Here is a 27,366-nt window from a genome sequence, read left to right as displayed (position 1 = left end):
GAAGCGATGGGTTTTGGGGTCTCTGCCCATCCTCCTCATCTCTGGGACCAGGGGGCTAGAGCTAGTCCTTAGGCACCAAGAACACAAACACAGACATCCAAGGACAACCCATAGGGAAACTGGGGTTGCGAGCTACATAAAGTAGATACATTTGAAAATCTTGCCTCCTCTCGAAATTCTCCTGTGTGTTTCCTGTTTGTGAGACAGCAATAAGGACACAGTGAAATGGGTTCATGAGAGACTGAGAGAGGTCAAGAAAACAAACCACATGAGAAGAAAAGTCACTCATCTGAGCAAACTGGAAACACGTCTGCTAATGAGTTTGGGCTCTGTCCCAGGACAGGGCAAGTGTCTGCTGAAATCTTGCCCAGCGTTTCACCTGCGTGAGCTCCAGGACGAGGAGCATAGGTGCTGAACAATGCTGGGGAGGCAGTCCGTTGTATAAGCAGAGTTTTCCTTAAGGATCCAAGAGATTGGTCATAGAAACACACTCTCTCTCCTTTTCTTCTCCTCAGAAGCAAATTTGGGTTAGCCTAGTTTGCAAATCTAGGTAACAGGTCAATAGAAGAAATCCATGAAGAGAAAGACCTTTTTTCAAACCAACATCCTGTACTAATAGGATGTTGACTCTTTCTGTTATAACTTCCTTGCTTTCTTCATTTCTCTAACATGTAGAAATCTTGCATACAGTTCTTGACATAATAATAATAATAATAATTGTCTAATGTATTACAGACTGCAAAGAACTTTTGCATCTTGCCTAATTTTCACAAAGCCATTCTCTCCATTTACAGATGAGGAAAGGGAAGCGTGGGGGGACGGAGTGATGTGTAGACTAGGGGAGTTTGGGGCAGCTGGCCGGGGCCACTCCCGGGCCTGGCATAGAGCAGGTACCCATGAACGGCCAACACAGCAGGCTGCGCAGAGCACCTGCAGGGACCATACAGTGACCCAGGGCCCAACTCCAAAGTCAAGCTCTTTGGAAAAGCAAACAAAAAACAACAACAACAATAATCTTAGTTCTGGCTGGATTAGTGGGCAGTTAGTTACTGACAAGCTAGTACTTTCTGTATACTTGGAGTTTAAAAATGAGCATTAGCAAAATATTATTGCATATCTATGCCATAAACATAATGCTGTACATGTATTGAAAATCTGGAAATTAACCTCCAGATGCTGAAATTGAGTGGCTTTAATTTTTTATAAGGTTTTGCATATCTGCATTTTAAAATGTATTTATCTTCTTGTATAGTTCCTCCCTCAAAATATTGATTTTATTTTTGTTTATCTGTGTTTTATGATTCTTATATTATTAATTTTCTGATTTAAATTATGTATTAGGATGGTGCAAACATAATTGCGGCTTTTGCAATTATTTTTAACCTTTTAAACCGCAATAACTTTTGCACCAACCTAACACTTTTATGAATATTCTAATTAGAAATACACTAGGTAATAGGATTTCAGGTAATTTAAATTTTCTACTCATCTTCATTTGCCAATTATTTTAAACTCATTTATTGTCTAAATTAAATGATCTATTTTATTTTAGTTGTGGATTAAAGGGAAGGCATATGTATAATATTTTTCATGTATTTAAAACTGATGCATTCACAATTTTTATTATTAACTGTATTTCTAATTTAATAATTATCATATTTTTATTTGTTAATTTAAACTATTCATTTTGCTTTTTTGTACTTTTCAAAGTTTTTATTGCTTGGATTAATTTTGCATTTCAAATTATTTATTTGTTATTTATTTTATTTATTTCCTAATTCTATCTGGGTAGGGCAATTTAGAGTATTTTTATTTATTTATTTGTACAGATGCATTTTTCTACAATATTATTTCATTTGCATAATAATTTTAATGTTTATCTTTTTTGCCAATTTTCTCAATTTCAAGAAATTTAATTTAAAGAAAAAAATATGAACAAAGTGATTATACATGCACAAATATATTAATTGCAGACTTATTCATGGCAGTGACAAACTGGAAATAACAGGGAAAGTAATGTCCACCAGGTTCAGGATTACACATTCATTCAAAATGTAGATTCCAGAAACTACCTCTCAGCATTGACACAATATTAACTGAGAAAAAATGGTTATAAAGTTGTATGATTTTATGAGCATTATAGTCAGTCTGATTTAATAGTGTAAAAAGGATGTAAAGAGAAAAGTGTAAGAAGTAATGAAGTTCAAATAAATAAACAGATAAAAGACAGCCTTCTCAAAAACCAAAGAGTAGAAAAAAACTATTTGGACAAATTACAAGGAACTGGAATGATATTTCATGGGATTCAACGTTACAGAAGTAAGATATTTGTCCCTCAAGAGAAGCAAATGAGGCTTTTTCCCCCTCAGTTAGCAACGTCCACTTCCGCCTGTCGCCACGGAAAGCGCTCTGCCTGGTGCGCTAATCGTCCCATGGCACTTGGGGGGCGGGGGGCAGGAGTATCTCCACTGCAGGAATCTTGCCATGCAGAGGAAAGCCCGCCTGTTGGAAGTTTGGGTGTCCTGGAGACCCGTTCAGCCACTGTGTTCTTCCACCTTGCAGGCTGGCGTCAAGGTGACGCTAATTAACTCCAGGGGAGTCTCCTGTTGCCTGGTGACAAAGTTTCACAGTTGAGGAAGAACTGGGACTAACAGGGTAAGTTTTTTTCTTGTGGCCTTGCATTTATAGATTAACTTTGCAAAACAACCACTTCAAACTCTGCTTTTTTTCTCTCCTTTGAGTAAGCAACTTTGGAAATGCTGGTTCTCCGGGGTGCCTTACTTACAAACCCAGACGCAAGCTAATTTATTATTTAGGAGAGGAGGAAGCTGGCTCCGAGCCCTGGGCTGGAAGGGCAGCTAGCTGAGGACCTCGCGGTTGTTCTCAGGTGCCTGGCTGTGGGCAAGCTTGGGAAGTACAGGGTGCAAGTCCACGGGGCTTTGGGGTCATGGCCAATTCTTTTTCCAACGTCTGAGTCTCCTTGAGCATTCTGTGGCTCCGCAAGCAGGGAGAGACTAGTGTTTGAACTGCTTCTTCCCCCCAACCAGTTACCCCTCTAAGGAAACTGCTGTGTGGATACTGGTCCATTTAGGAGGCTTGAGCCTGGTAAGGTAACTTCTGCAGAGCTCACTTGATTACTGCTGACTGTGGTGGGTTTTGGAGTACAATCGTCTTTTGAGAAATCTGGAGGCAAGCCCCTTCACAAGCTATCCTGCACACTGGAACCCACCAAGAGGTTAAGTCTAAGGCTGGGCTGGGCCTTGCAAGGAGAGACTCTTCATGGAACACAGTGGAACATTTGCCTCTTGTCCCTGTTTCCTTCACAGGTATAATGGGGAAAGGTAGGAGCCCGTACTTCAAGTCTGTGTGACTTCAGACAAGCTACTTGGCCTCTCGGAGCCTATGTTGCCATATCTGTCCAGTGGAGATGAAAACCAATACATCATGAGCTTATGAGACTCACTTATAATGTCTGTAAAATGCCTAGCTTATAGTAGGTGGTCAATATAATCAATACACACAGCTGAAGGCTGATTTGAAAGTGTTTAAAACTATGTAGTGACATTGCTTTGCAAGGGTCTTGGGCACATAGTAGGTTCTCAGTAAATTTATGATCCATGTGGCTGTTATGTGAACCACGTACTGAATGCCAGCTCCCGTGTGATTAAACTGGGAGTCAGAAAGGTCAGAAAACATGTGCAAAGTCACACATCTAGGAAGAGACACAGCTGTGACTGGTCTCTAAACTGGGGTGACTCATGCCTTCTAGGTCTGAGCCTCAGCCTGGAGGGGAGAAGAGAGGTGCTAGGACAGCCACTGTCCACTCTGCAGAGCACCTGAGCCTACATGGTTGTCTAGAGACTTATTTTTAGGGTCTGGTGCCTGGTGGCTCCAGCTTCCTCTTGGGGCTCCACGGGTCTCCCACTGCTGTCCAGTGCTTCTTGACTGGCAATGCTGAGGAGAAGTAAGGGTGACGCTGCTCTTCCCTGCACCCGTCATCTGGGGTGATAGGACAGTCAAAGTTAGATGTTTCCTGGTCCCCGGTCCACCTTGAACACAACTGACTCACAGCCCCCAAATGGGCATGATGGGTCACCCTCCTGAACGATCCATTGCCAATTCGATTCATTACCAATTTCCAGTTTCCAAGCTCTCTACCATTCTCACATAACAGAAAGCATCTCAACTCCCACAGCTGGGTCTGATAACACATATGTGCTTTCTTTTTGGTGAGGGATGAGCCTTAAGAATGGGGCTTGACCTGGACTAGGATGAAAGTTTCCATAGGATCTAACTCAGTTTAGGCTATAGTTTAGAAAACATGATGAGCCAGCGACTTCCTTGTCAGCCCAGAGAGCCAAATTATCACAGGATGTTGTTAAGGTCAAACGTGTACGGAAAAGCCAAATGGCTGATAAGTCCACAGATAAGGAAACTGAGCCGATGCTGGCTCTGCTTGACTGGCGTGTGGCTTTGACAAGGGACATGATCTGGAGGCTCGGTGCTTTATCTGTAAAGTGGGCTGAATGGATTAAATGAGATAATGCATATAACGCACTTGACATAAATCAGTGCTCAATACCAAAGAGAGAGTAACATAGAAAATGGTGGGCCCACTAGGAATTTCAGCCTGCTCTTGCACTTTGTCTGACCATGTATGCAATCCAGAAGACTGTTTCATCAATTCGGCTTTGGCCAGATATCCAGATTACGTACTGTCCTCCTCTGCCTCCCGCCCCCTTAGCACACACTTCCTTTCCTGCCTACACCAAGCCTGTCTTCATGTACACTCCCCTCCCTGTCTCTGCTGACTTCCCCGCAGCCAGGGTAAGCCTTCTAAACTTCCATGCAGCTCTCTGCCCTCCTCTCCTACCGTCTCCTTGTGGCCCCTGCTGCCCCCATCTCCTTAGACAGCTCAAGCCCCTCCCCACCAGGAAGACTTTGCACTTGGGACACCCCCTCCCTAGGGTGTTCTTGCCCAAATCCTCCCAGGTGGCCTCTTCTTAGTGTTCAAATGTCAGCTCAAAGGTCAAGTCAGAGAGGACTTCTCCGACTATCTCAGCCTAAGTTAGCTCCCCCCACCCCAATAATCTCCTCCTGAACCTTCCACAGCATCAGGTTTTATGTTTGCAGAGCACCGATACCAACTGAGGTATTTTTGTTTGTTTTGTTTTTATTGCTTGATTTGCTTTCTCCTAAAATAGAAGTTTCCTGAAAAGCACAACAATGCTTGTTGACTGCCTATCTTGTGTCCTAACCTGATCTGTAGAATGGGTCAAATACAAACTGTTGAATGAATGCATGCATGCATGAATGAATGAATGAATGAGCAAGTGAGTAGCTGGGGGCTGTATATACGGTTTAGACGTTAAAAGTGGATAAAGATATAACCATAACTACAAGTTACTATCATTATTTTTACTTTATTGTCATTAATATTAATTTGTGCTTACAAGGTGGCAGACCTTTGTGCTTGGGAATCAGCAAAGGTTACTCCCCAAGCCCTCCCTCTGGGATTAATGACCAGTGGGGAGTGTCCTGGAGCTGCTGATCTGAGGGAGGCGATCCACACAGGGCTGTGTGATGAATCTACAGCATTATTTACCGTCCTAGAGGCGATGGCTGCGGGAGCCAGGTCACCATCCCCTAAGGACCCACCACACACTGGTTACTACACTGTCATCACCGCATTCACTCTTCATAACAACTTGCAATTTTCTAATCCATTTTGCAGACCAGTAAACTGAGCTCATGATTAAAACCAGGTTGGCAGTGAAGGTGGGGGAGAAGCCCAGTCCTATTGGCCCCAAAACCCCTCCCTGCTGCCCTTGTGCCTGCCTTCTGTTGAGCACTTCTGTACACAACAGGAAGGGAACGGACAGAATGGCTAACACACGGACACTGTCCCCACTGAGAAAAGGCTGAAGAGTTGCCCAGTCCTAAACGAAGTGCTGGCTGCCTTTGCAGCCATTGTTCACACCATTCCCAGCAAGGGATGTCTATTTGCTTCAGGTCATAAGAAAAGGGCACAGAGTTGAATGCTTCAGAAATAACTTCAAATAAGCCTGATAAAGACTCAAGGAGGAAAGGGAAATCTGAAGTTAGGAACTATTTCTACAGAAAAAAATTAAGATTAGAAGCCATGGCATTGTTTGAAAGTTGCCTTACCTATAAGCAATGAGCACAAAACTGCCTTTTGCACTCTTTTACCTAAAGCATCCTTTAAAAATTAGACCATGGTCCTTCCAATGCACCTTCACCTCTGACTGGAGAAAATGTAGCCGCTGTTTAAATAAATATCCTCCCTCACATTGCACCATATTGTGGTCACCACACCTGAAAGTCTACATGGTTTTATGTCACGCTCACCTGCAGTTAACCGGGGTTTCAGTGCAGGGAGGAGTGTTGGCTCTCAGAGAACATCTCTGGAGAGAAACCAGAATGGGTGCCTGAGGCTGCTTACCCCTCTCCCCGCCACTACCGCGCTAGCATGGCCTGGTTCACAGAGGACGCAGGACAGCGTGGGGCTGCCTCCATCCCTGCGTAATCCCCATGTCTGCAGTGGGTGGGGACGCCTCTCCCAGTGCTTCTCCACCAGCAACTGCCACCAAACTGGGGTTTCAACTCACACGCGTCACCACCACCACCATCCCATCACCACAGCAGCCCCTCAGCAAGCACCTCTCGTGCCCCAAGCTGCTTCGCCTACGGAATCCTCAAATTACTGTGTTTTACCTGAGGAAACTGAGGCTAAGAGAAGGCCTGTAGCTGATTCAAGGTCAGAAGGAAGTGGGAAGCCAGGATGTGAGCCAGGCTTGTTCACTACAAACCTCTGGCCCTTAGCATATGTGTATGGTCCTTTCTTATCTTTATCCAGGTAATGTTCTCTCCGATTTCCCTCTTTCACCCAAATATGCTCAGTATTTTAAAATCTCTCTCTCTCTCTCTCTCTCTCTCTCTCTCTCTCTCTCTCTCTCTCTCTCTCTCACACACACACACACACACACACACACACACACCTATTTTAAACAGGATGGCACGAGTAACTTCACAGCATTCATGCAATCAAAAGGAAGTGGAAGTCTGTGTGTGTGTGTGAATGCATGTTTGTGACTACACCTAGGTCACCAAGGTATTGAGTGTAGACTAGCAAAGCAAGTATAGACTGAGAAGAGAAGCAAGTGGCTTGTCCGTGGCCCTGGGAGCACGTGGCAGAGGCAGCATCTGGCCCGGCATCCTCCACTCCCTTCTATGTCCAGGCCACCTGCCCTGCCCCAGGTGCGCCCACTCAGTGGGTGGCATTGTGGGGTCAGCATGTGGTAGCTTCCTAGTAGAACCCAGACCTTATCTGAGAGCACACAGCTCACAGAGAAGTGCCAGCCCAGTACAACCCTATGGCTGATGGCAGCCTCGGGCTGGGTTCCCTCCTGTCTCAGGTAGAAATCAAAAAGAGAGGGCATGTCCCTGTCTGCGATCATCTTGGGGCAAGTGCAGGCACTGGCCTTCTCTGCTGGGTGTGACTTCCTTGGGGATTCTTCTCGCTACAGTTAGAGCATCATTTGAAAAATAAGCCAGATCATGTGTGGCCTAGTTTTGCTTTTTACAGTTTTTGCTTCCTTTCTTCCTCCTTCTCTTCCTTTCATCTTCTCGCCTCCTTCTGCCATGCTGCTTGCTGCCTCTCCCCTCCCGTCTGCTGCTCCATCCATCTGAAACACCCTCCCTAGCTCCCTGAAGACTCACCTCCTCTGCTCAGACATCTCCTCAAAGAGGCCCTCCCTGGCCAGTGTCTCCCAAAGAGTGCATTTCCCCAACACCACTCTATTCCTGTCATCCTCCTTCTCTTCCTAGTAGCAGTCATCGCCACCTGGCCTTACATGTTTGCTTGCTTTTGTTCATCTCTTCTTCTAGAACGTGGGCAGGGCCTTCATTCTGTCTGCTGCATAAAACTGTACCTCGTTCATAGTGGTTTTACAGTATGTATTGTTGATGAATGAATGAATTCCAAAGGGCCGTGGAAAGGTCAGCTGATCCTCAGGGCTGCCCTTCAAGGTAGCTCACAACTTCACGGGTGGGTGGATTTGCAGAAAAGCCTTCCTTAGAGCTGGGGGCTGTCCTACAGCAGATGGCAGCACCGGCGTTCACAGCTGGGTCTGTGCCATGTCCGCCCCTCATCAAGGTCTCACTAGGGCCAGATGGGGTTATGGTACAGAAAGAATGCACACACCACAGGGCACCCTGCGATCCTGGGGGAGCAGGGCTGTGTCCCAAAGGGGCTATGTGTCCTTGTTCTCCAGGATAAGATAATCCAGTCTGCACAGTGAACAAGCACACTGGGCTGTGGACTCTGAATCGGGTGTCTCCCTAGGTGCAGTCCTGGTGTCCTGCTTCCACTGTGGCTCAGTGGCCGCTGCTTCTGCCCTGCGTTCCCCCAACACAGTCACAACAAAGCCTCCAAGGCCCCCTCACCTTCACCTGCCCTTCAGAAGCAGCTGCTTTTAGTACCCTGTTTAGAGAAGTAGGAGCTGACGCACTGTGAGGCTAAGGGGGCTGTCCAGAATCCCCTGATGGTAATGGGGAGCTGGTGGAACCCACGGGGGTGGGGGGTGGGGGAGAAGTCCTGTGCTTTGTATCCTCCGAGCTGCTTCTCTGAGCCCCAGTTTCCTGTCTGCAAGGGAGGTGGCGGCTGTGAGGAGAAAATGCAGTACCGGCTGCTTGGCAGGGGCAGCCCTGAAACTACGGTGTTGAAACTGAATTATCGCACTCCTACTGGGATTTGAAGGTGCCAGGACTGACTTTGGTTCTTCCTCTTTCCTGTGTGTCAAGGTCGATTTTTGTGTTTTGAATGTGTTGGCTGATGAACAAGGCATTTCCAGTCTGTTAAACTAATAATCTTAATATTTTATTTTAATTGTAAGGCACCTATTCCCTTTTGTTCCTTTAACATATCCAATTAAAACAGAACACATTCAGAATTACAAAATAGATGCTATTAAACCAATAAGAAATCATCATCTTTTGTTATTGGGCCATGTGACCCCCTGGGAACTTTTGCTCCAAATAAAAGTTGAGTTTTTATTACCCGCCAGAGGGAAGGGGGCAGTATGACAGATAAGGGCTTCCCAGCAGCGCCTGTGCAAGCCTCACTAGTGCTAAGGCTGGAGAAGTAAATAATGTTAGGGGTAGACAAAGCTACATAGCCAGGGTGCATAATGTCTAGTAAGCCGCTGAGAGAGCATTGATAAAATTAGCCTGACAATTGCCAAATGACATGAACCCAGTAATTTCCATATAGACACTCTGCTGCACTCTGATGGGATGGGAAGAATGTTCTGCTAGAAACCCTTAGACAAAAGTGATCTGTGTGAGTGGGAAAGTCATTCTCCACCCCCAATACCCCCAGCGTCTTTATCTCTGGGTGGAAGACTCTCCCCGCCCCAAAGGAGAGTTGTAAGGACTGAAGGAAATGGCAGTAGGAGGTGGCTTTGTGAAGAGAAGGTGTGACAGGCCTCTAAGGGCTGGTATAAGAACGTGGGCCTTGGGGGTGGGGCGGATAGCATCAAATGACAGGCAGGAGAAGGCTGTTTGAGAATAGCGGGACTGCATTCTACAGCGATTAGGCTTTAAAGGGAGCTCACATGGTGAACACCCAACTTCTGGAGGGCTGTGTACAGCCTCTGGAGCCAGTACACAGCCAGCAACCCCAGGGCAGGAGGAGGCCCCTGCTCAGCCCAGCACCTGGGTGAGGGGGCTAATGTTTATTCTTACCATGGAGGCCTGTGGGGAGCAACAGTTTCCTGTGTCCATCACTGCCCACTCGGGTACACGCCTATTACGTGAACTGGCCGGTGGCATTATGTGTACCCTTTAAACTGTTTCTCTCTCTCTCTCTCTCTCTCTCTCTCTCTCTCTCTCTCTCTCTCTCTCTCTCTGTCGTTTTCAAACTCCAAGCTCCTCCAGTTAAATGACTTCATTAATGCTGTTAAAATATCTATAAAATTCATATTATTCAAATATACTTAGACATATACATACATACATGTTTCTGTGAAAACGAGCACCCCATGGTCTCTGGGCAGTGGAGTGTGCAGGCAATGGGTCCTGCTGAAACGGTTTCTTCAGGGACCCCAATTTACATGTGGTCCTTCCAAAAGTCAGTGGAACAGCTGCATTACTGACCCCTGCAGGCATTTTGGATAAAGATTGCATCTTCCTCTCCTCACTCCCTGCGAGCTGACCGACTGTTTCAGCCCAGCGTACCCCATTCCCATCTAAGTGGCCTGCGGTGAGCCTCATTGCAGTTCCCTGGCTAACACATGCCAAATTAGAACAGACTTAACAAGTGCTTGATCACCCAGAGTCTGAGGACTCTGTGACACTCCTCGGTTCCAACATCAGAGAGCCAAAAACAGCATTGGGGCTGTGTGGGGCAGGCAGCCTTAATCCCAGCTCTCGCCCTGAGATTGCTAAAATTCCCGAATGCCTCTCCTTGGAGCAGTGGGGACCAGCAATGCGCCCCCTAGAATGAAGCATTTCCAACTGCTTAAGCAAAGACAACAGAAGGAAGAGAGGAGAGAGGTAGCATAGGGTACTGGAAAGATCATAGCTTTGGTATCAGACATATCTGTGGTGGCTGTGCTGTGCCGTCTGTGTGACCTTGGGGAAGTCGCTTGACTTCTCTGAGCTTCAATTCTCTTATTTTAAAAATAGGATTGACACTTGGCCTAGTTGCTGTGGAGATTAGAGATACAGGAAGAGCCCAGCAGCATGCTTCCAAAAGTTACTGTGGAATTAATACTGTGGTATTAATACATACAACCTGAGTGAATGATGGTGAGTGGTGTTGTCATGATGTAGCAAATCTGAAATTGACGTCAGGAAACTCCTTTACCGCGGGGCTGGCAGCATCTTTCTTCTGCCTGTCACCGTGGTCTCTCCATCAAGTTTGCCAAGTGTCTGCTGCAGCTAATACTGTGAGAGCCACAGAAATCTTTCTGTCTCTAGGTTGTCCCCTTCCTAGCAGTCTGTCCTTCTGCCCACAGGAAAGAGCAACTCAATGTAACACAGCTGGGGCAGTAGTAGAAAAACTGAAAACACCACATGTTTATACCCCCAGGGAATCTAGACTCCAAAACCAGATAACACTGTAGAGCACATAGCACAGCACACGGCTCTGAGTTCAGAGTGGGAGCCAGGCACATGGCCTCCAGTGCAGACCCCGCCTGAATCAAACATCCGTGCCTATGTTAGGGGACTGGCCAGAGGTTCCAGACACACTCCCACTGTGTGGGAGGGCCACACAGTGACCACCCACTTCGCCACCAGCCACGTTGCTTCTCGTGTAAAGCTACAGCACGTTCTGGGGAGTGGTGGAGGGAACATGGAATAATTTGAAGCCATGTCACCGCCAAGGTGAAGCTGGCCTGTTACATGTCTAGTAAATGGGTCTCCAGAGCGTCAGGGAGAGAATAAATTCAGACTTCTGAATGAGTGACTTCACTGGGAAGTTTGCATCATTTCCCCTTAAGAGATGGCTTACAAGCAAAAGATATTTCTCATCCATATGGCATGAAACTTGCTGTGGATCTAGTTCCAAATTCTGGCCATGAAACAGCAGCGACTTTTGGGGATTCAGTTCTACAATGCATCCATCCTGTGTCTCAAAGCCTCAGTCAAAAGAGTGAAATAATTATCGGGAGATCATGTTAGCACGATGTTTAAAAATATCAGATATATACAGGTCAGTCTTGCTTAAAAATATAAAGATACATGAGCATGAATCACCTGATAAATTCTATTATCTATTATTATGTGATGGTAATGATCTCACAACTGAAAATGCTTACAAATGTTTTGATGGCATTAAAATATAGGTTGCCATTACATTTTTAATTTAGATATCCATGGGGTGTCCCCCCATGCTGTTTGATTCACAATGACTAGATCAAAAAATTAATTAGAAATTAAAGTGAAACCAACTGGTCCAGTTTTTCCAAAGTATGAAAACCAATTGTACAGACAAGATGCAACAGTACATTTAGAAATTTCTCATAGTTAGGCTTCTCGGCTGTTCATGTGAAATATGATCTATTATATTATTCGTCTATCCATCCATCTCTCTGTCTGTCAGTCTGTCTATCCATCCACCTGTCTATTTACATCTTTCGCTCTGTAATTGCCAGCTTCCCTTGTGTGGGTCGGTCCCACTCTGACATTTAAGGATTCTGTGAATTGATAATAAGACCATCTAACATCATCTCTTCACACTTTTCTCGCCCATATTTACTCTCCCACTCACTGGGCAGGCCTGCGCGGGCTGGTGACCATCAGAGTGAAGTGAGAGAAGGGATATCCCGGTCTTCACGGGATCCTGTCACTTGGAAGGCTTCTCGTGGTGCTCAGCAGCTCAAGGGTCCAGGATGGACCCTGAGCAACACAATGCACCTGGCCCTCCATCACCAAGAGCAAGGGGCCCAGCCAGGTAAGGTGACCCTGAGGAGAAGGTGGAGAAACAGGGCTGATCGCACTCCATCTGGCCTGGGGCTGTCTGAGGACCAAACACACTGAGGAGGAGGTGAAGTGCGTCAACTCAGCCAGCTCCTACTTAGCCTTGCAGGGGGTTAATGAGCGCGCTCAAGAGCCAAAGTTCCTGCTGGAGAGAAGCTTCTTAGTGGAGAAGTCCTCTGTAGATAGCTCCATGCTGCTTCCTTCCCATCATTCCTCAGAGCTGGGAGGGCTTCTCATCATGCTTTGGGTGGGCTGTGGGAGCAGTTTCAGCTGGGCCAACCTGGCTGGATCTCCAGTCTACTGGAAGTACCCTTTCCAGCTAGGGCCCCTCTAACCCTCGCTTGGTGGTTTGGCCTCCTTGCGCAGAACTTTACCTTAAATATAAGAAATACAAAAGACAACCCAGGCTTTGGGGTGTTCAGGGGACGCCGGTAGCCAGAACCTGTAACAATCTAGATTTTAGCTCTTTGAGCTTGGGGACTGGCTATGTATACTGCTCATCTGTGTAACATAGAGGCCTGGTACATAGTAGGCTCTCAGGATGCTTACTGAATGAGTGAATGAACATAAGAATGCACGCAGGAGTAAGTACAGGGACTTGGCTTAAATTAGTCCCGAAGGGCTAATAAGGACCATGGACAAGGGAAACTTTACTATTTGTTCAGGCCCATGGGACAGAGTTGCCAAATAAATACAGAACTATGCAATGTTTGGGATAAGGTTTACGGACAGGAATTCCTACCTGTTCTCAGGAGGTTTTTTTTGCTTTCTCATTCCCAAATCTCGAGATACAAACTGTTTCCTTTTCTCCATGATGAATCATTTCCACAAAGTGACGGCCAATACTACCAACCACCTGGATTCAACGAGCTGATTTTCCCAATTTCCCGACCAATCTTCTTGGGATTAGGGAACAGGAAAGTGAAAAAAATTCCCGAGAACGCATGGAAATTCCCACCCAGAAACCCTAGTTTGGGACGTAACCGTACTAAAAACTATCCACTATTTATCTCAAGCTCAAGTGTAACTTGGAATTTTATTTGCTAAATCTATCAACCATACCAGGAGAAGTGATCGATAAACAATCAGTCCATCTTTCTTTTCATCAAATTTTTAACTTGATTGCAGTCCGACAGATTTTCTGACACGCCACCTTGCGCAGAGCTGTCCTCTGCAGTGTGTCCACATGCATACACATGGTAGACATTCATGGCAGTACCTACATGGCACACATTTGGACGCCCTTTGTGGGGCACAACAGGGCTGGGGGAGTGGCATAAAAAAGTCACAAACTTCCAAGCCACGCTGAGCAAACAGCCACTGTGAGAGACAGAGAGCGATAAAATAGAGTCCCAAATATTTTTAAGTTTTAAAAAGAAATTTTAAAACTAATGTACAGTTAAATTGCTGATTTCTGTGTGTGCAGTTCTCTGAGCTCTAATATATGTACAGCTATATGTAACCACACAGGATCCAGGGAGTTGTAGCATCCAGAAACTTCCATGTACTGATCTCTTGTTGTCCATCCTTCTCCACCCCAATCCCTACCCCTAGCAACCACCCAGCTGTTTTCTGTACCTATTGTTGTGGCTTTTCAAGAATGTCATATAAATAGAATCATTTATTATCTGGACTCTTGAGATTGGTTTCTTTGCTTCAGCAAAATGCTGTTGCGTGTATGAATAGATTGAAGCATTTCTGCTGAATAATATACCATTATAAGAATACCCCACGATTTTTTTATCCATCCACCCACTGAAAGACCTTTGGGTTTTTGGTTTTGGTTTTGTTTTTTTTCCAGTTGTTGGCAGTTATTCATAGAGCAACTACAAGCATAGGTGAACAAGCTTGTGTGTGAACCTAAGTTTTTGTTTTATAAAGGTAAACACCAAGTTGGGGAAATGCTGTGTCATATGGTAAGTATGCAGCTAATTTTATGAGATATTGCCACGGTTTTTCATAGTGACGGCACCATTTTGAATTCTAATCAGCAACGTATGAGCACTTCAGTTGCTCCATATCCTTGCCAAACCTTTGTACTACTGTTTTTATGTTTTTTTTAAATTTTATTTTAAAAACATATTTTTTAAAATAAAATATTTACTATAAAATTTTATTTTAAAAACTAACATTCTAATAACTGTAGTGGTATCTGACTATTTCAATTTGCATTTCCCTGCTGACTAATGATACTGAGCAACTCTCTGTGGGCTTATCTGCCAACCATATAATTTCTATGGGACATTTTTTTGTTAAATTTTTTGGGCATTTTTTTTATTGCACTGTTTACTTCCTTACTGTTGATGTTGAGTTCTTTAAATTCTGGATATGAGTCCTTTGTTAGATATGTGATTTGCAAAAGTTTTCTTCTAGTCTGTAGCTTGTCTTTCTATTCTCAACAGGTGTTTTTTGGTTTGTTTTTTTTACAGAGTAAAACTTTTAAATTTTGTTGAAGTCAATTAGTCAATACAGGCAACCCCCGTATAACACGGTTGTTAGGTTCCTAAAAAATGCCATGTTATGAGAATCCATGTTATACAAAACAAAGAACTAGTACAGAAAGGGGGTTAATTTCCAAAAATTAAAAAAAAACTATTATATCTTTATAATTAAGAGAAATATCTTTATTAAGGCAATTTTCACCAAAAATATAGCATATTAATATGTATTAAATAATGTTTTCTTCATCATCACTACTAAGCACCATTAACCGAGGGCATGTTCTTTCTGACAAGATCTCTTCATCCTCTGAACTTCCTTCAGCATTATGTTGACTTCTATTCTGTACTTTTTGCAAAAAACTTGTTATTTTAGATTGCTTGCTTTTAGCTGAGAGATCTTTATAAATTCCGTTATATGGTGCTAAGCACTTGTGAAGTTCTCTCTTAAATTTTGTGCTTCTTTCAGTGGAAAGATCTTCATTAGGAAATATAGCTCCAACTGTTTGGCTAAGTCTAGGCCTTTTTTACGCTTTTCAGAGTAAAATGTTTAACTTCTTCATTTTCACCTGTGCTATAATCCCCTGAATTATCTTGGCATTTCCACCAAATTTGCTTCATCAGTTTCTTCTTCCACCAGTAATCCTTGGATATCTTCGGCAGTCATATCGTCAAAACCTTCCCCTCCTAGTTAACTTAAAATTCTAATAAATTTTAAAATTCTGCAGTCAAATCTGACATGACATCCACGCTTGAATGAAAAATTTCAAATGAGATATCTTTTGCTCTTAAAACTCCTATTATGCTCCGTGCTGTTTGGGGATTTCCCTAATTTCGAATGAGATATTTTTTGCTCTTAAAAGCTCTTATTATTCTCTGTGTTGTTCGGGGATTTCTATAATTCTCAAACTGTGTTAGAGTGAAACCGTGTTCTAGGATGCCGTGTTGTACGAGGATTTTCCCCAATTCTTGAACCGTATTAGAGCGAAACCATGTTATAGAAGTGCCATGTTATACGGGGGTTACCTGTATTTTCTTTTATTTATTTATTTAGTTTTGCCTAATTCAAAGTCATAAAGATTTTCTCCTACATTTTCTTTTAAAAGCTCTGTGATTTTATATTCATATCTATGATACATTTTGAGTTAATCTGAGTTAATTTCACTAGGTTGAGAATCATTCTTTTGCATACACGTAACCAATGGTTCGAACACCATTTGTTGAAAGTTTGTTTCTCCATTGAATCTTCTTTGAACTTTTGTCAAAAATTAATTGGCCATATTGGCCATAGTTTTATGGCTCTATTTCTGGACTTGATTTCACTGATCTATATATCTGTCCCTTCACCAATACCACATATTGTAAATACATGATAAGTGTTAAAATTGGGACACATGGATCCTCCATTATTTTTCTTTTTAAAAATTGCTTAGGGTTTCTAGTTCCTTTTCCTTTCAATATAAATTTTAGAATCTGTTCATTACTATATACACATAATCCTGCTGGAATTTTTATTGGAATCACATTGATCTTTAGACCCATTTGGAAAGAATTGACATCTTAACTATATTGAGTCTTTTAACTCAGGATCATGGCATGTTTCTCCATTTATTTAGATCTTTGCTTTCTTTCATCAGTGTTTTATAATTTTCATCATAGAAATCCTGAACATTTTTGTTATTTATGTGAAATACACATATGTTTTAATGTTTTGGAGCATTATTATTTTTCAAATTTCAGTTTCCGGTTGTTCATCAGTGGAGGGTTTTGTGTAACCTTGTATACTGCAACCGTGCTAAAATCACTAATTAGTTCCAAGAGTGTTTTTTAAATTCTGTTGGTTGACAAATCAGGTCATCAGTGAGTAGGGATAGTTTTATTTTATTCTTTCCTATTTGTATGCCTTTAGTTTTCTTGCATTATTGCACTGGCTAAAATTTCCAGTATAATATTGACTAGTAATAGCAAGTTCACCTTCTGCTTTATTCCCAAACAGGGAGGAAATCATTCAATTCATCACCAAGTATGATCTAGCTATAGTGTGTGTGTGTGTGTGTGTGTGTGTGTGTGTGTGTGTGTGTGTGTCTATGGGAGAAGGCCCTTTATCAGGTTAAGAAAGAGCCTTATATTACTGGTTTGCTGAGAATTTTTCTCACGAGTAGATGTTAAATTTTACACTTTTCTTTTTCCTTTCTAAGCATCAGTTGAGATCATGTATTTTTTTCTTTGAATCTGTTAATATGCTCTATTACATCAATTTCTGAAAAATGAATCAGCTTGCATGCTCACTTGGTTGTCATGTATTATTCTTTATATATATTGCTGGGTTCAATTTCCTAATTTTGTTGAAGATTTTTGTGTCTGTGCTCATCAGGGATCTTGGTCTATAGTTTTCTTTATTTATATTGTCTATGTGTGATTTTAGTATCAGGGTAATGCTTGCCTCAGAAAATAAGTTAGGACTTTCTCCTTCTATTTTCTGGGAAAGATCATATAAAATAAGTGTTGTCATCTTTAAATGTTTGGTAGACTTTGCCAATAAAACCGTTTGGGCCTAGAGTTTTGGGAGAAGTTTTTGAACTATGAATTCAGTCTCTTTAATAAATATAGGTCTTTCTAGTTTGTATCTTTCTTCATGGGTGAGATTTTAGTTTGTGGTCAACTTTATCTAAGTTTTTCTAGAGTTGTTTTACAATTCTCTAGTCACCCCTTTAATGCCTGTGGGTTTTTAGTCGTATCCTCTCTTTAATTGGTGATATTCATAGATTTGTCTTCTCTCTCTCTCCCCACCCCCGGCCTTTGTTTTCTGTCAGTCTGGCTAGAGATTTATCAATTTTATTAATCTTTTCAAAGAACCAGCTTTTAACTTCAGTGATTTTTCTCTGTTGTGTTTCTCCTTTCAGTTTGACTGATTTCTGCTCTTGTCTTTATTATTTTCTCCTTGTGCCTGCTTTAAGTTTATTTTGATCTTCTTTCTTAGTTTCTTAAGGTGGAAGTTTATGTTATTGATTTGAGACCTGTCTTACTTTTTAAAATGTTTCCAGTTTGAAAACACTTAATGCTACAAATTTCCCTCTAATCTCTACTCTAGTTGCATACCGTAAGTTTTGATGTGTTCTATATCATTTTTGATCAGTTCAAAATATTTCCTAATTTCCTTTGACATTTCTTTGACTCATGATTTATAAATATGTTTTTTTAATTGTTAACTATTTCCAATTATAGTTCTAATATTGATTTCTATTTTAATTCCATTATTTTTAAAGAACATTCTTTGTATGATTTCAGTTCATTTATATTTGTTAAGATTTGTTTCATGACCAAGAATAGAGTCTATATTTGTGAATGTCATATGTGCACTTGAGAAGAATGTATATTCTATTGCTGGGTGGAGTATTTTGTAAATGTCAATTAGATCTAGTTGGTTGATGGTAATGTCCACTTCTTCTATATCAGTGGTCCTCATCTGAGGGCATTCTGCCCTTCCTGGGTTCATGGGCTTCCACCCCTCATCACCCTTAAAGCACAGCCCTGGGAGGGCTGTTGTAGAGACTACACAACTCAGACCCGGAGTCTGCAGCAGAATTGCTGGAACCATATCCAGACTATGTTGCTTATGAGAACTCAGCAGTCCCACTCTAGGAACCTGTGGGGTAACTCTCAAAAAAGACTCGATTTATGTCAAGGTCTGAGAAATGTCAGGTATCCAAGAAATCTCTCTCTCTCTCTTTCTCTCTCTCTCTCTCTCTCTCTCACACACACACACACAAACACACACACACACACACACACACACTCCTGGACAGGAGGTGGGGCGGAGGGTGGGGAGGTAGATGGTAGACGTGAAAGCCCAGGACAGTGGAGAGATTCTTAAATCAGGGGATAGGGGATGGCACCAGAGTGGCACCCTTCAAGCCAACGCAGCACCTCCCATTTTACAGCTGGGGACACTGAGGTCTGAAGAGGGCATTCAATGTGCTGAAGGCCTTTGGCTAGGTTACTTCTGCTGATGCCCTAGTCTCTGTGCTCTCTGCTTTCCTTTTAAACCATTAGGGAGCACAGAATTATGATTTGGGGAGAGCCCAGTACCCTTACGTCATCTCCTAACTTGATATTTTTTATCTTCTCATCAGCGTCTATCTTCTAGCAGTTTCATATGACGTCTTTCTCAAAGAGACCACCAGCCAGTAAGAATAACATACCCCAAACATACCACCTCACTGAAGAACATGGCTAAGGGGGGAAAAGGCCCTAAGGGCAAGAAGATCACCCTCAGTGTGGCCAAGAACTGTATCAAAATCACATTTGACGGGAGAAAACGCCTGGACTTGAGCAAGATGGGAATTACCACCTTCCCCAAGTGTATTCTCAGACTCAATGATATAGATGAGCTCGACCTTAGCCGGAACATGATCAGGAAGATACCCGATTCCATCTCCAGGTTCCAGAACCTGCGGTGGCTGGACCTGCACAGCAACTACATTGACAAGCTCCCCGAGTCCATCGGCCAGATGACCACTCTGCTCTACCTCAACGTCAGCAACAACAGGCTGACCACCAATGGGCTGCCTATGGAGCTCAACCAGCTCAAGAACATCCGCACCGTGAATTTGGGCTTGAACCATCTGGACAGTGTGCCCACCACACTGGGCGCGCTGAAGGAGCTCCACGAGGTGGGGCTTCATGACAACCTGCTCAACACAATCCCCAACAGCATCGCCAAGCTACCCAAACTGAAAAAGCTCAACACCAAGCGAAACCCCTTTCCCAAGGGAGAGGAGCCAGACTTGTTCTTAGATTCCATCAAGAGGCTGGAGAACTTATACCTAGTGGAGGCGAAGGATCTATGTACGTCTTGCCTGAAAAAATGCCAACAAGCCCGCGACAAGCTGAACAAAATCAAGACCGTGCCCATGGTGACACCAAGAAAGCCCATCTTTTCCAACTTGGTCTCACCCAACTCAATGGCCAAGGAGTCCCAGGAAGAATGGAGGTGACCTGGGACCCTGACCCTGAGGCAGAGAGGGCAGAGGGAGGGAGGGAAGGTGGTAACGGGCTGCATCCACAGACACCTGAGAGACTATCCCATTGCTGCAATAGGTTTCCCAGCCAAGGCCATAAAATTCCTTTCCCTACCTTCTTGGCTTGTGGTTTTATTGACTGAAGGGCTTTTAGTTCTTTGCCATTCCACACATTTCTCTCCTCTCTGCATGCACATACCCACACATACAGGCACACTGAGTCAGGAAAGGCCACCCATCTCACTTCTGTTCCAGAACTCTCCTGCCTACAGTCCGTGGCCTGGGCACTAACATTCTCAGTGCACTCTTAGTCTCATTATCAAGCATTTCAGGATGAACTGTCAGCTCCCAAACGTGGAGCTTGTTCTGTGGAAATGCTTTTGGTCAGAGATTCAAAGATCAGGAATCTCAGAGCATAGGTTGCTAGGAGGGCAAAAGGACATTTAGTCTTGGAAAGTGGACAAAACTGGGCCACAGAGATAGTCAGATATTATCATTAAGTATTGGTGGTAACATCTTGGGTTCAAAGCAGTACTATCTTTTTCTCCTATCTCTGCTTGCATGATTACTCTAAGACCTTTCTCTAGACTCAACCCCCAAGCCCTTGACTGGCTGTGAATGAATGAGTTTTCACTCCCATCTTATTATGTCCAATGCTTTTCCAGACTCTGTGGGAGTAAGGAAAGGATGGGTGCAGGTATAAATTGGTATAGTCAATAAATAAATACCCTCCTTGTCTCTGTGCTGGGAGTGGGGACTGTGTCCAATGGAGGAAAGCTTGGCTTGCCCTGGTCAGCCTGTAGGGAAGACCCACTGAAGGAAGACAAGGCAGAAGGTCAGTGTGTGCAGACATTAGGAGATCAGGGCCATGTGGTGTGCAGGGCTGGCCTGTCAGAGAGAAAATCAAAGACTCTGCAGCTGGCCAGATCCAGGTGCGTGGCAGCTCTCCTTACTTGCCATCTCCCTGGGCACCTTACTTAGCTTTGGTTCCCTCATCTGTAAAGTGGGAATAATACAGCCCCAACTCCAAGGGTCATTGTGTGGCTAACGCAGATAGTACACAAAGTAAGTACTCACTGGAGGTAAGTTCTCTCTAGGAACTGGCCCTTGGTGCATCTCAAAGCTGAAATACGACTTTGGTCATTGACCCTATTCATACTAGATCTTCCGGCAGAAATAAATGTGGCATAGGCAGGCCTCACCATAGCACAGAATCTTCTCTGTGCCACTAACTCACACCTTCATACTGCCTAAAAGGAAAGGATTAAGGAAGATATCTTTAGGGAAGCTTTAGAAAAAATTTGTTTTTAATCAAGATTTTTCTGTGTTGGCAAGTTTTACAGTAGTCAATGGAAAAGCACTGGAAGACGTCCATTACCCATAAGTCCAGTGGGACCAACATATTTCCTTTTCATAAGACTGGTGTGCAGCCTGCCGTGCTAAGGACACAGCTCCTTTTCACATTGTAAACCATAGCGGCAGCACCCTTCATTTCTTCACTCCTCACTGCTTATTTCCCTTTGTGATGTTTAGCTGTGACAACTCTATGATATTTCTAAGATGTAGATTAAAAATTCCCTTTTCAGTTTTCCCTTTATTAAATGTTTTCCATTAGAAAAGTAACAAAACCAGGCCATAGTTTTAAATGTAACAGCTTAAAGTATCCACAATTCTACAGTGTAAGCCAGCTGATAATATTGACAGATTTCCTTACTAGTTATTTTTCTGTGTATATTTTATACATAGTTAAAATTATAGCATTCACATCATTTTTATGTTGCTTTGAAACCCATGTTTTTACATTGTCTTAATAACTATAACTTAATACATCTGCAAGGTAGTTAAACACGGATATGCACAACTATAAGTTCTTGTTGGGCATTTGTTTCCATTTTTTCACTAACAGAAACAGTTTTGTGATGGAAGCTTGTATGATTAAGAATTTTAAAATGTGCTGCATTATTTCTTTGGTATTTTTTTAAAAATTATTTTTTAAAAATTATTTAAAAATTATTATTGTTTTTTAAAAATTATTTTTGATACATGTTATCCAGTAACTTATTAAAAGTTTATCAAGTTTACATATCTGCCTATAATAAATTAGAGAACCTGTTTCACTGTACCCTTGCCAGCACTATCAACATTTATATTTTCCCTTTCATTTAATGTTCAAAATGATTCAAAGATGAATGGAGCAGTTGTGTCTTTGAAGTGCATGATGAGATGTCATGTCAGGAGCTGCCATTACTATGTTTGGCCTTGAACACGTCCGTAAGATAGACTTCTTGCTATTTAAGTGACTTCATTCTGACCCAACAAATACAGAATCCATGCAGGGGGTAGAGGATCCAGAGAGTGGTGGTTTTTTCGTTTGGATACTGCCCATTTCCATTTCTCCCCCTTGGGACAGTTTGCCTTTAGAATTAGTGTTCCCTTCTAAATCACTCAAGGGGATCAACAAAGAACAGGAATTAAGAAAAAAGACTCCCTGTGCCCGTAGGAAGGATCAGATCATGGATTTGCCCCTCTGCCCCCATCCTGCTCCATTGCAGCACGGTTCCCCACTGCACTTGTCCTCAAAAGCCTTTTCCAGACACCTCTTTTGGATTTGCTGCCAACTGATTGGTTAGCATGCAAGATGACATTGACTTGCCAGCCTTCATCGAGGTGCTTTATTATGCTCTCATTTTTATAGCCCTGTCTTAGGAAAGGGTTTGAAGTACATTGAAATCCAACAGGATTGAGACATTAACGTGCAGGCAGCTTTGGTTTGACACAGGATATATTCACGTTAGACACCTTGTTAGCCAGGAAACCCTGGAGGTAGGATGAAACAGAGACTGGATATAGAAGTCAGTCAGGAGGCATCATGTACATTTTATTCCTTTTTCTGTCAAGGGAAGTGTTTGATGTTGATGCTTCTTCATGCTCTAAAATACCACAGTCATCTTTACTTCTTGGAAGTTGTATTAAGCCTAAAAATACTTGATAAGAAAACCATGGGGCTTCTCTTTCCTCAAACGGAATGAAAATCCTATTCCACTAATCCAGTCACCACCCTCTCTGAAAGCCTGGCATAACCTAGGTGACCCCTGTATGACCTCTGCCCTTGCTGTGTTTGGCCTCTGTGACTTGGAGTAATTGCATCAGCTTCTCATGTTTCCATCTCCAGGATGCGCTCAACATCTCCCTAGAGTAGCTTATGGCAAAAACTTGAAGACTAATCAGCTAACAAGAATAAACAACTCTGAAGAAGAAAAGCCCTCGGTTAGAAGAAAGAGTAGCAAGGGGAACATTCTGGAACCCAGGCTCTCCAGTGCTGACCAAGCCTCCGACTTGCTTCTTTCATTCTCTCTTTGCTTTAGATCTTTTATGTGTGAAAATAATTTTGGAAAATATTTGGGTTTTTTGTGTGTTTTTTTAATGTATATGGAGAAAATACTGAAGAAAATAACAGACGTAAATTACAATTAAAGATTTAAAAGAAGACTAAGACATAAAAGTCTTATGGTCACTCAAACTGGTAAAATCTCCACATAAAATGCAACCATCGGGGGACATTAATGAAGGCTGCATGGGGACTCTGTATTATTTTTGCAACTTCCTGTGAATCTGTAATTATATTAAAATTTTAAAAAATTAACAACACTCTTACAATCTAGATGCAGCAATAAACAGATCCTTGTCCATGTGTCAAGTGTTAATTTATGAGTAATCATTGCAAGCTTAAACAAGTTATGTATACCTAATGCAAGCCTGTGATAAGTTGTGTGTGTGTATATATACATATATATAATGCAATACCTCAAGCAACTAAAATTTATACAAAAAATTCATACACAGAAATAGATTTGAAAATACTATGGATAAGTCAAATTAGAATTTTAACAAATCTTTCAGTAATTCACAGGTAGGAAGGAAAAAGAAAATAGAAAAATGATAACAGGGACAGATAGGAAAAAACAAAACGCAGACCTCTGTCCTAACATTTTAATAATTACATTAAACGTGAGTAATCTTTATTTGTAATGGCTCCAAACTAGAAACAACCAAATTTCCCTGAACAGGCAAACAAACAAACTCTGACATATCCATTGCATGGAATACTGCGCAGCAGTAAAAAGGAACGTACTATTGAAACATGCAACAACCTGGGTGGATCTCAATGACATTACTCTGACTAAAGAGGCCAATCTCCAAAGGTCACATACTCTATGATTCCATATAGAGACATTCTCTAAACGACAGAAATGACACATAAATCAGTGGTTGCCATGCTTTAAAGGGGATGAGGGCTGTAGAGGGTGGACATTACCCCAAAGTGGTAGCACCAGAGATATCTATGCGGTGATAAAAATAATCACGTATGTTGCTGTTGGTGGTGGTTACACAAACTTACACACATGATTCAATGACCCAAAACTGCACATATACTGTACCGATATCAGTTTCCCGTTTTAAAATTGTACCATAGTCACTTAAGATGCAACCATTGGAAGACATTAGGGGAAGGCTGCACGATGTGTTATTTTTCAAGTTCCTGTGAATCTGTAATTATGTTTTTTAAAATGTGAAACAATCTTACAACCTAGATGTAGCAATCAACAGACCCCTGTCCATGTGTCAAGGGCTAATTTGTGAGTACTCATGAAGCTTTAAGCTCCTCAATCATCACGAAGAGTTAAGGCATTTCAGGAGAAAGAGCGGCTTTTCCTCAGTTCACTGGACTAATCTAAATTATCCATTGTTAGTGGTCTCCGTAAAGATCCCTGACAAAGTTGCTGAAATGAAAGAAAGTGCCTGACTTCTCTATCCATGTGCCAGGTTTCCTGGAGGTGGCTGGGCACAAACAGCAAGTGGGTGGGGGACCTTGAACCAGCAAATGTCTCCCTGCACAGTTGTGGGGTTTTGCTCCCCTGTCCCCACCCCATGACAACAACATGACTTAGGGGAGCTGGAAGGACAAAGGGCCAAGCTTGGTGCTGAGAGTGTGGCTTAATTTAGGTTTATGCCTAGAAATGGGTGTGAGGTCACGGCTAAGGGTAAAAGCTCAGAGAAGACATGAGCAACAATGACAAAGTAACATGTGGGTCCCGAAACTGAGGTTGGAGCACAACCCTGGAGGAGCTCACTGCAGGTCACCTGGCCTGCTGCCTCCGGCCCCTTGCTCAGCCATGTGAAAGCTCCTCCAGGCTGGGCTGCCAGTCATCCCGCCAGGTACTTTAGTTCACCTCTAGTTCCAGCAATTGTGCTGCACATCCCGGGTCTGAGTTGTATAGTCTCTACAACAGCCCTCCCAGGGCTGTGCTTTAAGGGCGATGAGGGGTGGAAGCCCGAGAGCCGTTTCTGTACTCAGGGCTGTAGGGACTGATACATGACCACTGAGTGATGACCACTGAGTGATGTTACACACGTGATCCATTTAGAAGACGGTGATCTGCAGAGACAAATGCGTTCGGTGCCTGAGAGCTCTTCCTGGAGCAGGGGCTGGCCGTCTGCGTCTGCTGCCTCCTCAGTAGGCACCCCTTCTTGTGATAACTTGATTCTCTTGGGGAACTCTCCTCCCCCTGATATGGTCTATGTTATCGGGTGGGACTGACCCCACTCCCAGAGGTGGATGGGCACATGACCCTGACCTGGCCTAGAAGAGTACGTGGTTGGTCTGGGCTCTAACAGAACTCGGGCAAAGGAAAATCACTTTGGGGATTTTGGCGAAAATGATTGTGACAGAGCATTCCTGTGTTGTGGAATTCCTAGGTGATTGATTGTCAGCCTGGAGCTGTCGGGGGCATTGACGCCCTTATGCTGAGAGAGCCTGCTGAGAACCAAGCCAACCCAGAGGAAATCTTCACTATAAGATGGAGAACCAGCGTTCTGAGGACTCACTGAGCCCACGGATGCAGAACGCCTGGAGCCAGACCTTTGTTGGCTTGCAGGTATGTGAGGTGATGAATCTTCTTTTCAGCTTCAGTGACTTTGAAATGGCTTTCTACCACTTGCACTGAAACATGCCGAGATATGCGAGTATGGAGATTAAGGTTTATATGAAACAAACAATAAGATCACCAGGGCTAATATTAAGCTTATATGCACAATTATAGTTGTACCATTGTTGAAGTATTGAAATACACCCATTCCAGTTGGTAAACAGCTACTCCACTTCCAGTGGCCCCTGTGGCTAGGGCTCCTAAGACCATCACCGGGTAAGTCCTGGACTTCCCCACAATCTGCCAAGGAAAGGGTTATTGCCTGGCACAACTGGCAGCCACTCCAATGGGTCTTTTGAAGGTCATCAGTGACCTCCATGTTGTAAACAAAGTTCAACGGTCATTTTTCAGTTCTTATCTTACTTGGTCTACCAACAACATTTGACCAGCAACACAGCTGACCCCTCCTTCCCGAAACACTACCTGACCCCCAGGATGTCTTCTACACCTGCAGTGCCTCCTGCCGTTCTGCCTGCAACTTCTCAGTCTTTCTGCTGGCTCCTCCCCTTGGTCTTAACTCCTAAAGGTTGAGGTGCCCCTGGGCACAATCCTTAAACCTTCTGTCCCTGTGCACTCGTTCTCTTCGTGGCCTTATCCAGTCTCATGCTTTAGATACTATTCCAAATTTACGTCTCCCCTGGGCCTCTTCATGAACTCCAGATCCATATAAGCAGCGGCGGACATGACATCACCTGGATGTCTGGCAGGCATCTCAAAGTTACCACGTTCAAAACTGAGCTCCCGCCATCACTACATCCCCAAAGCAGTTCCTCCTGTGCTCTTCCCCATTTCATTTTCCAATTGCTCAAATCTAAATGCTTGGTCTCATCCTTCAGTCCTTTCTCTCACACACAGAACTCACACTGGATTTGTCAACAAATCCCATCAGATGTACCTTCAAAACATGTCTGTAATCTGAGCATTCCACACAGTCTTTGTGGCCACCCCCTGGTTCCAAGCCCTCACCTCTCACCTAGGTCATTCCAAAGCCTCCTAACCAGCCACCCAGCACTGCTTTGTCCCACTGTGGTCTGTTCTCTACACAGCAGCCAGGTAAGCTTTTCAAAACACGTTAGTCACACCATTCCTCCACTATGCCCCATTATTCAAAGGAAACCCCAACTCCACTATTAGCCCCCAAGGCTTACATGAACTAGCTCCATTATCTCCTCCCACTGACGCCCTGCCCCCAAGCACCGGGGCCCCAGCCCAGCCCTCCATGCTACTCCTGGGGCATTTGCTCTGTTTTTCCGTCAGCCTGAAATGCTCTTTCTCAGTTATCTGTACACTTGTTTCCTCACTCTGTTCAAGTCTTAATTCAAATATTGCTTTTAGGTGAGAACTTCTCTTACCCTGTCTAAAATCAATCCCCAACCTCTATCTAGTTCGCTTTTTATTCTTATTATCTAATATGCT

At 43.3% G+C, this 27,366-nt stretch overlaps 2 protein-coding genes across 4 annotated transcripts in view; one reads left to right on the top strand and one right to left on the bottom strand.

The window, feature by feature from the left end:
• The window catches only part of WDFY4 (WDFY family member 4), a 307,568-nt gene that overhangs the window by 46,497 nt on the left and 233,705 nt on the right, over window positions 1-27,366 (bottom strand). The gene's annotated exons all lie outside the window — the stretch shown is intronic.
• On the top strand, window positions 2,548-25,778 carry LRRC18 (leucine rich repeat containing 18; the record flags this gene model as incomplete). Of its 3 annotated transcripts, none has more annotated exons than XM_081075020.1 (3): window positions 2,548-2,655; window positions 19,076-19,935; window positions 25,721-25,778. In XM_081075020.1, the coding sequence occupies exons 2-3, from the start codon at window positions 19,172-19,174 to the stop codon at window positions 25,722-25,724; spliced, it is 768 nt and encodes a 255-aa protein (XP_080931146.1). In that variant the 5' UTR covers window positions 2,548-2,655; window positions 19,076-19,171. The 3 variants fall into 3 exon arrangements, with proteins under 3 accessions (XP_080931146.1, XP_080931144.1, XP_080931145.1); XM_081075018.1 differs by lacking the exon at window positions 25,721-25,778 and adding an exon at window positions 23,136-23,655; XM_081075019.1 differs by lacking the exon at window positions 25,721-25,778 and having other exon boundaries at window positions 19,076-19,939.

Source organism: Rhinolophus hipposideros, assembly GCF_964194185.1.
Source record: "Rhinolophus hipposideros genome assembly, chromosome: 15".
NCBI lineage: Eukaryota > Metazoa > Chordata > Mammalia > Chiroptera > Rhinolophidae > Rhinolophus > Rhinolophus hipposideros.
Note: the sequence above shows the minus strand (reverse complement) of the source record. Positions and strands in the feature narration are given on the sequence as shown.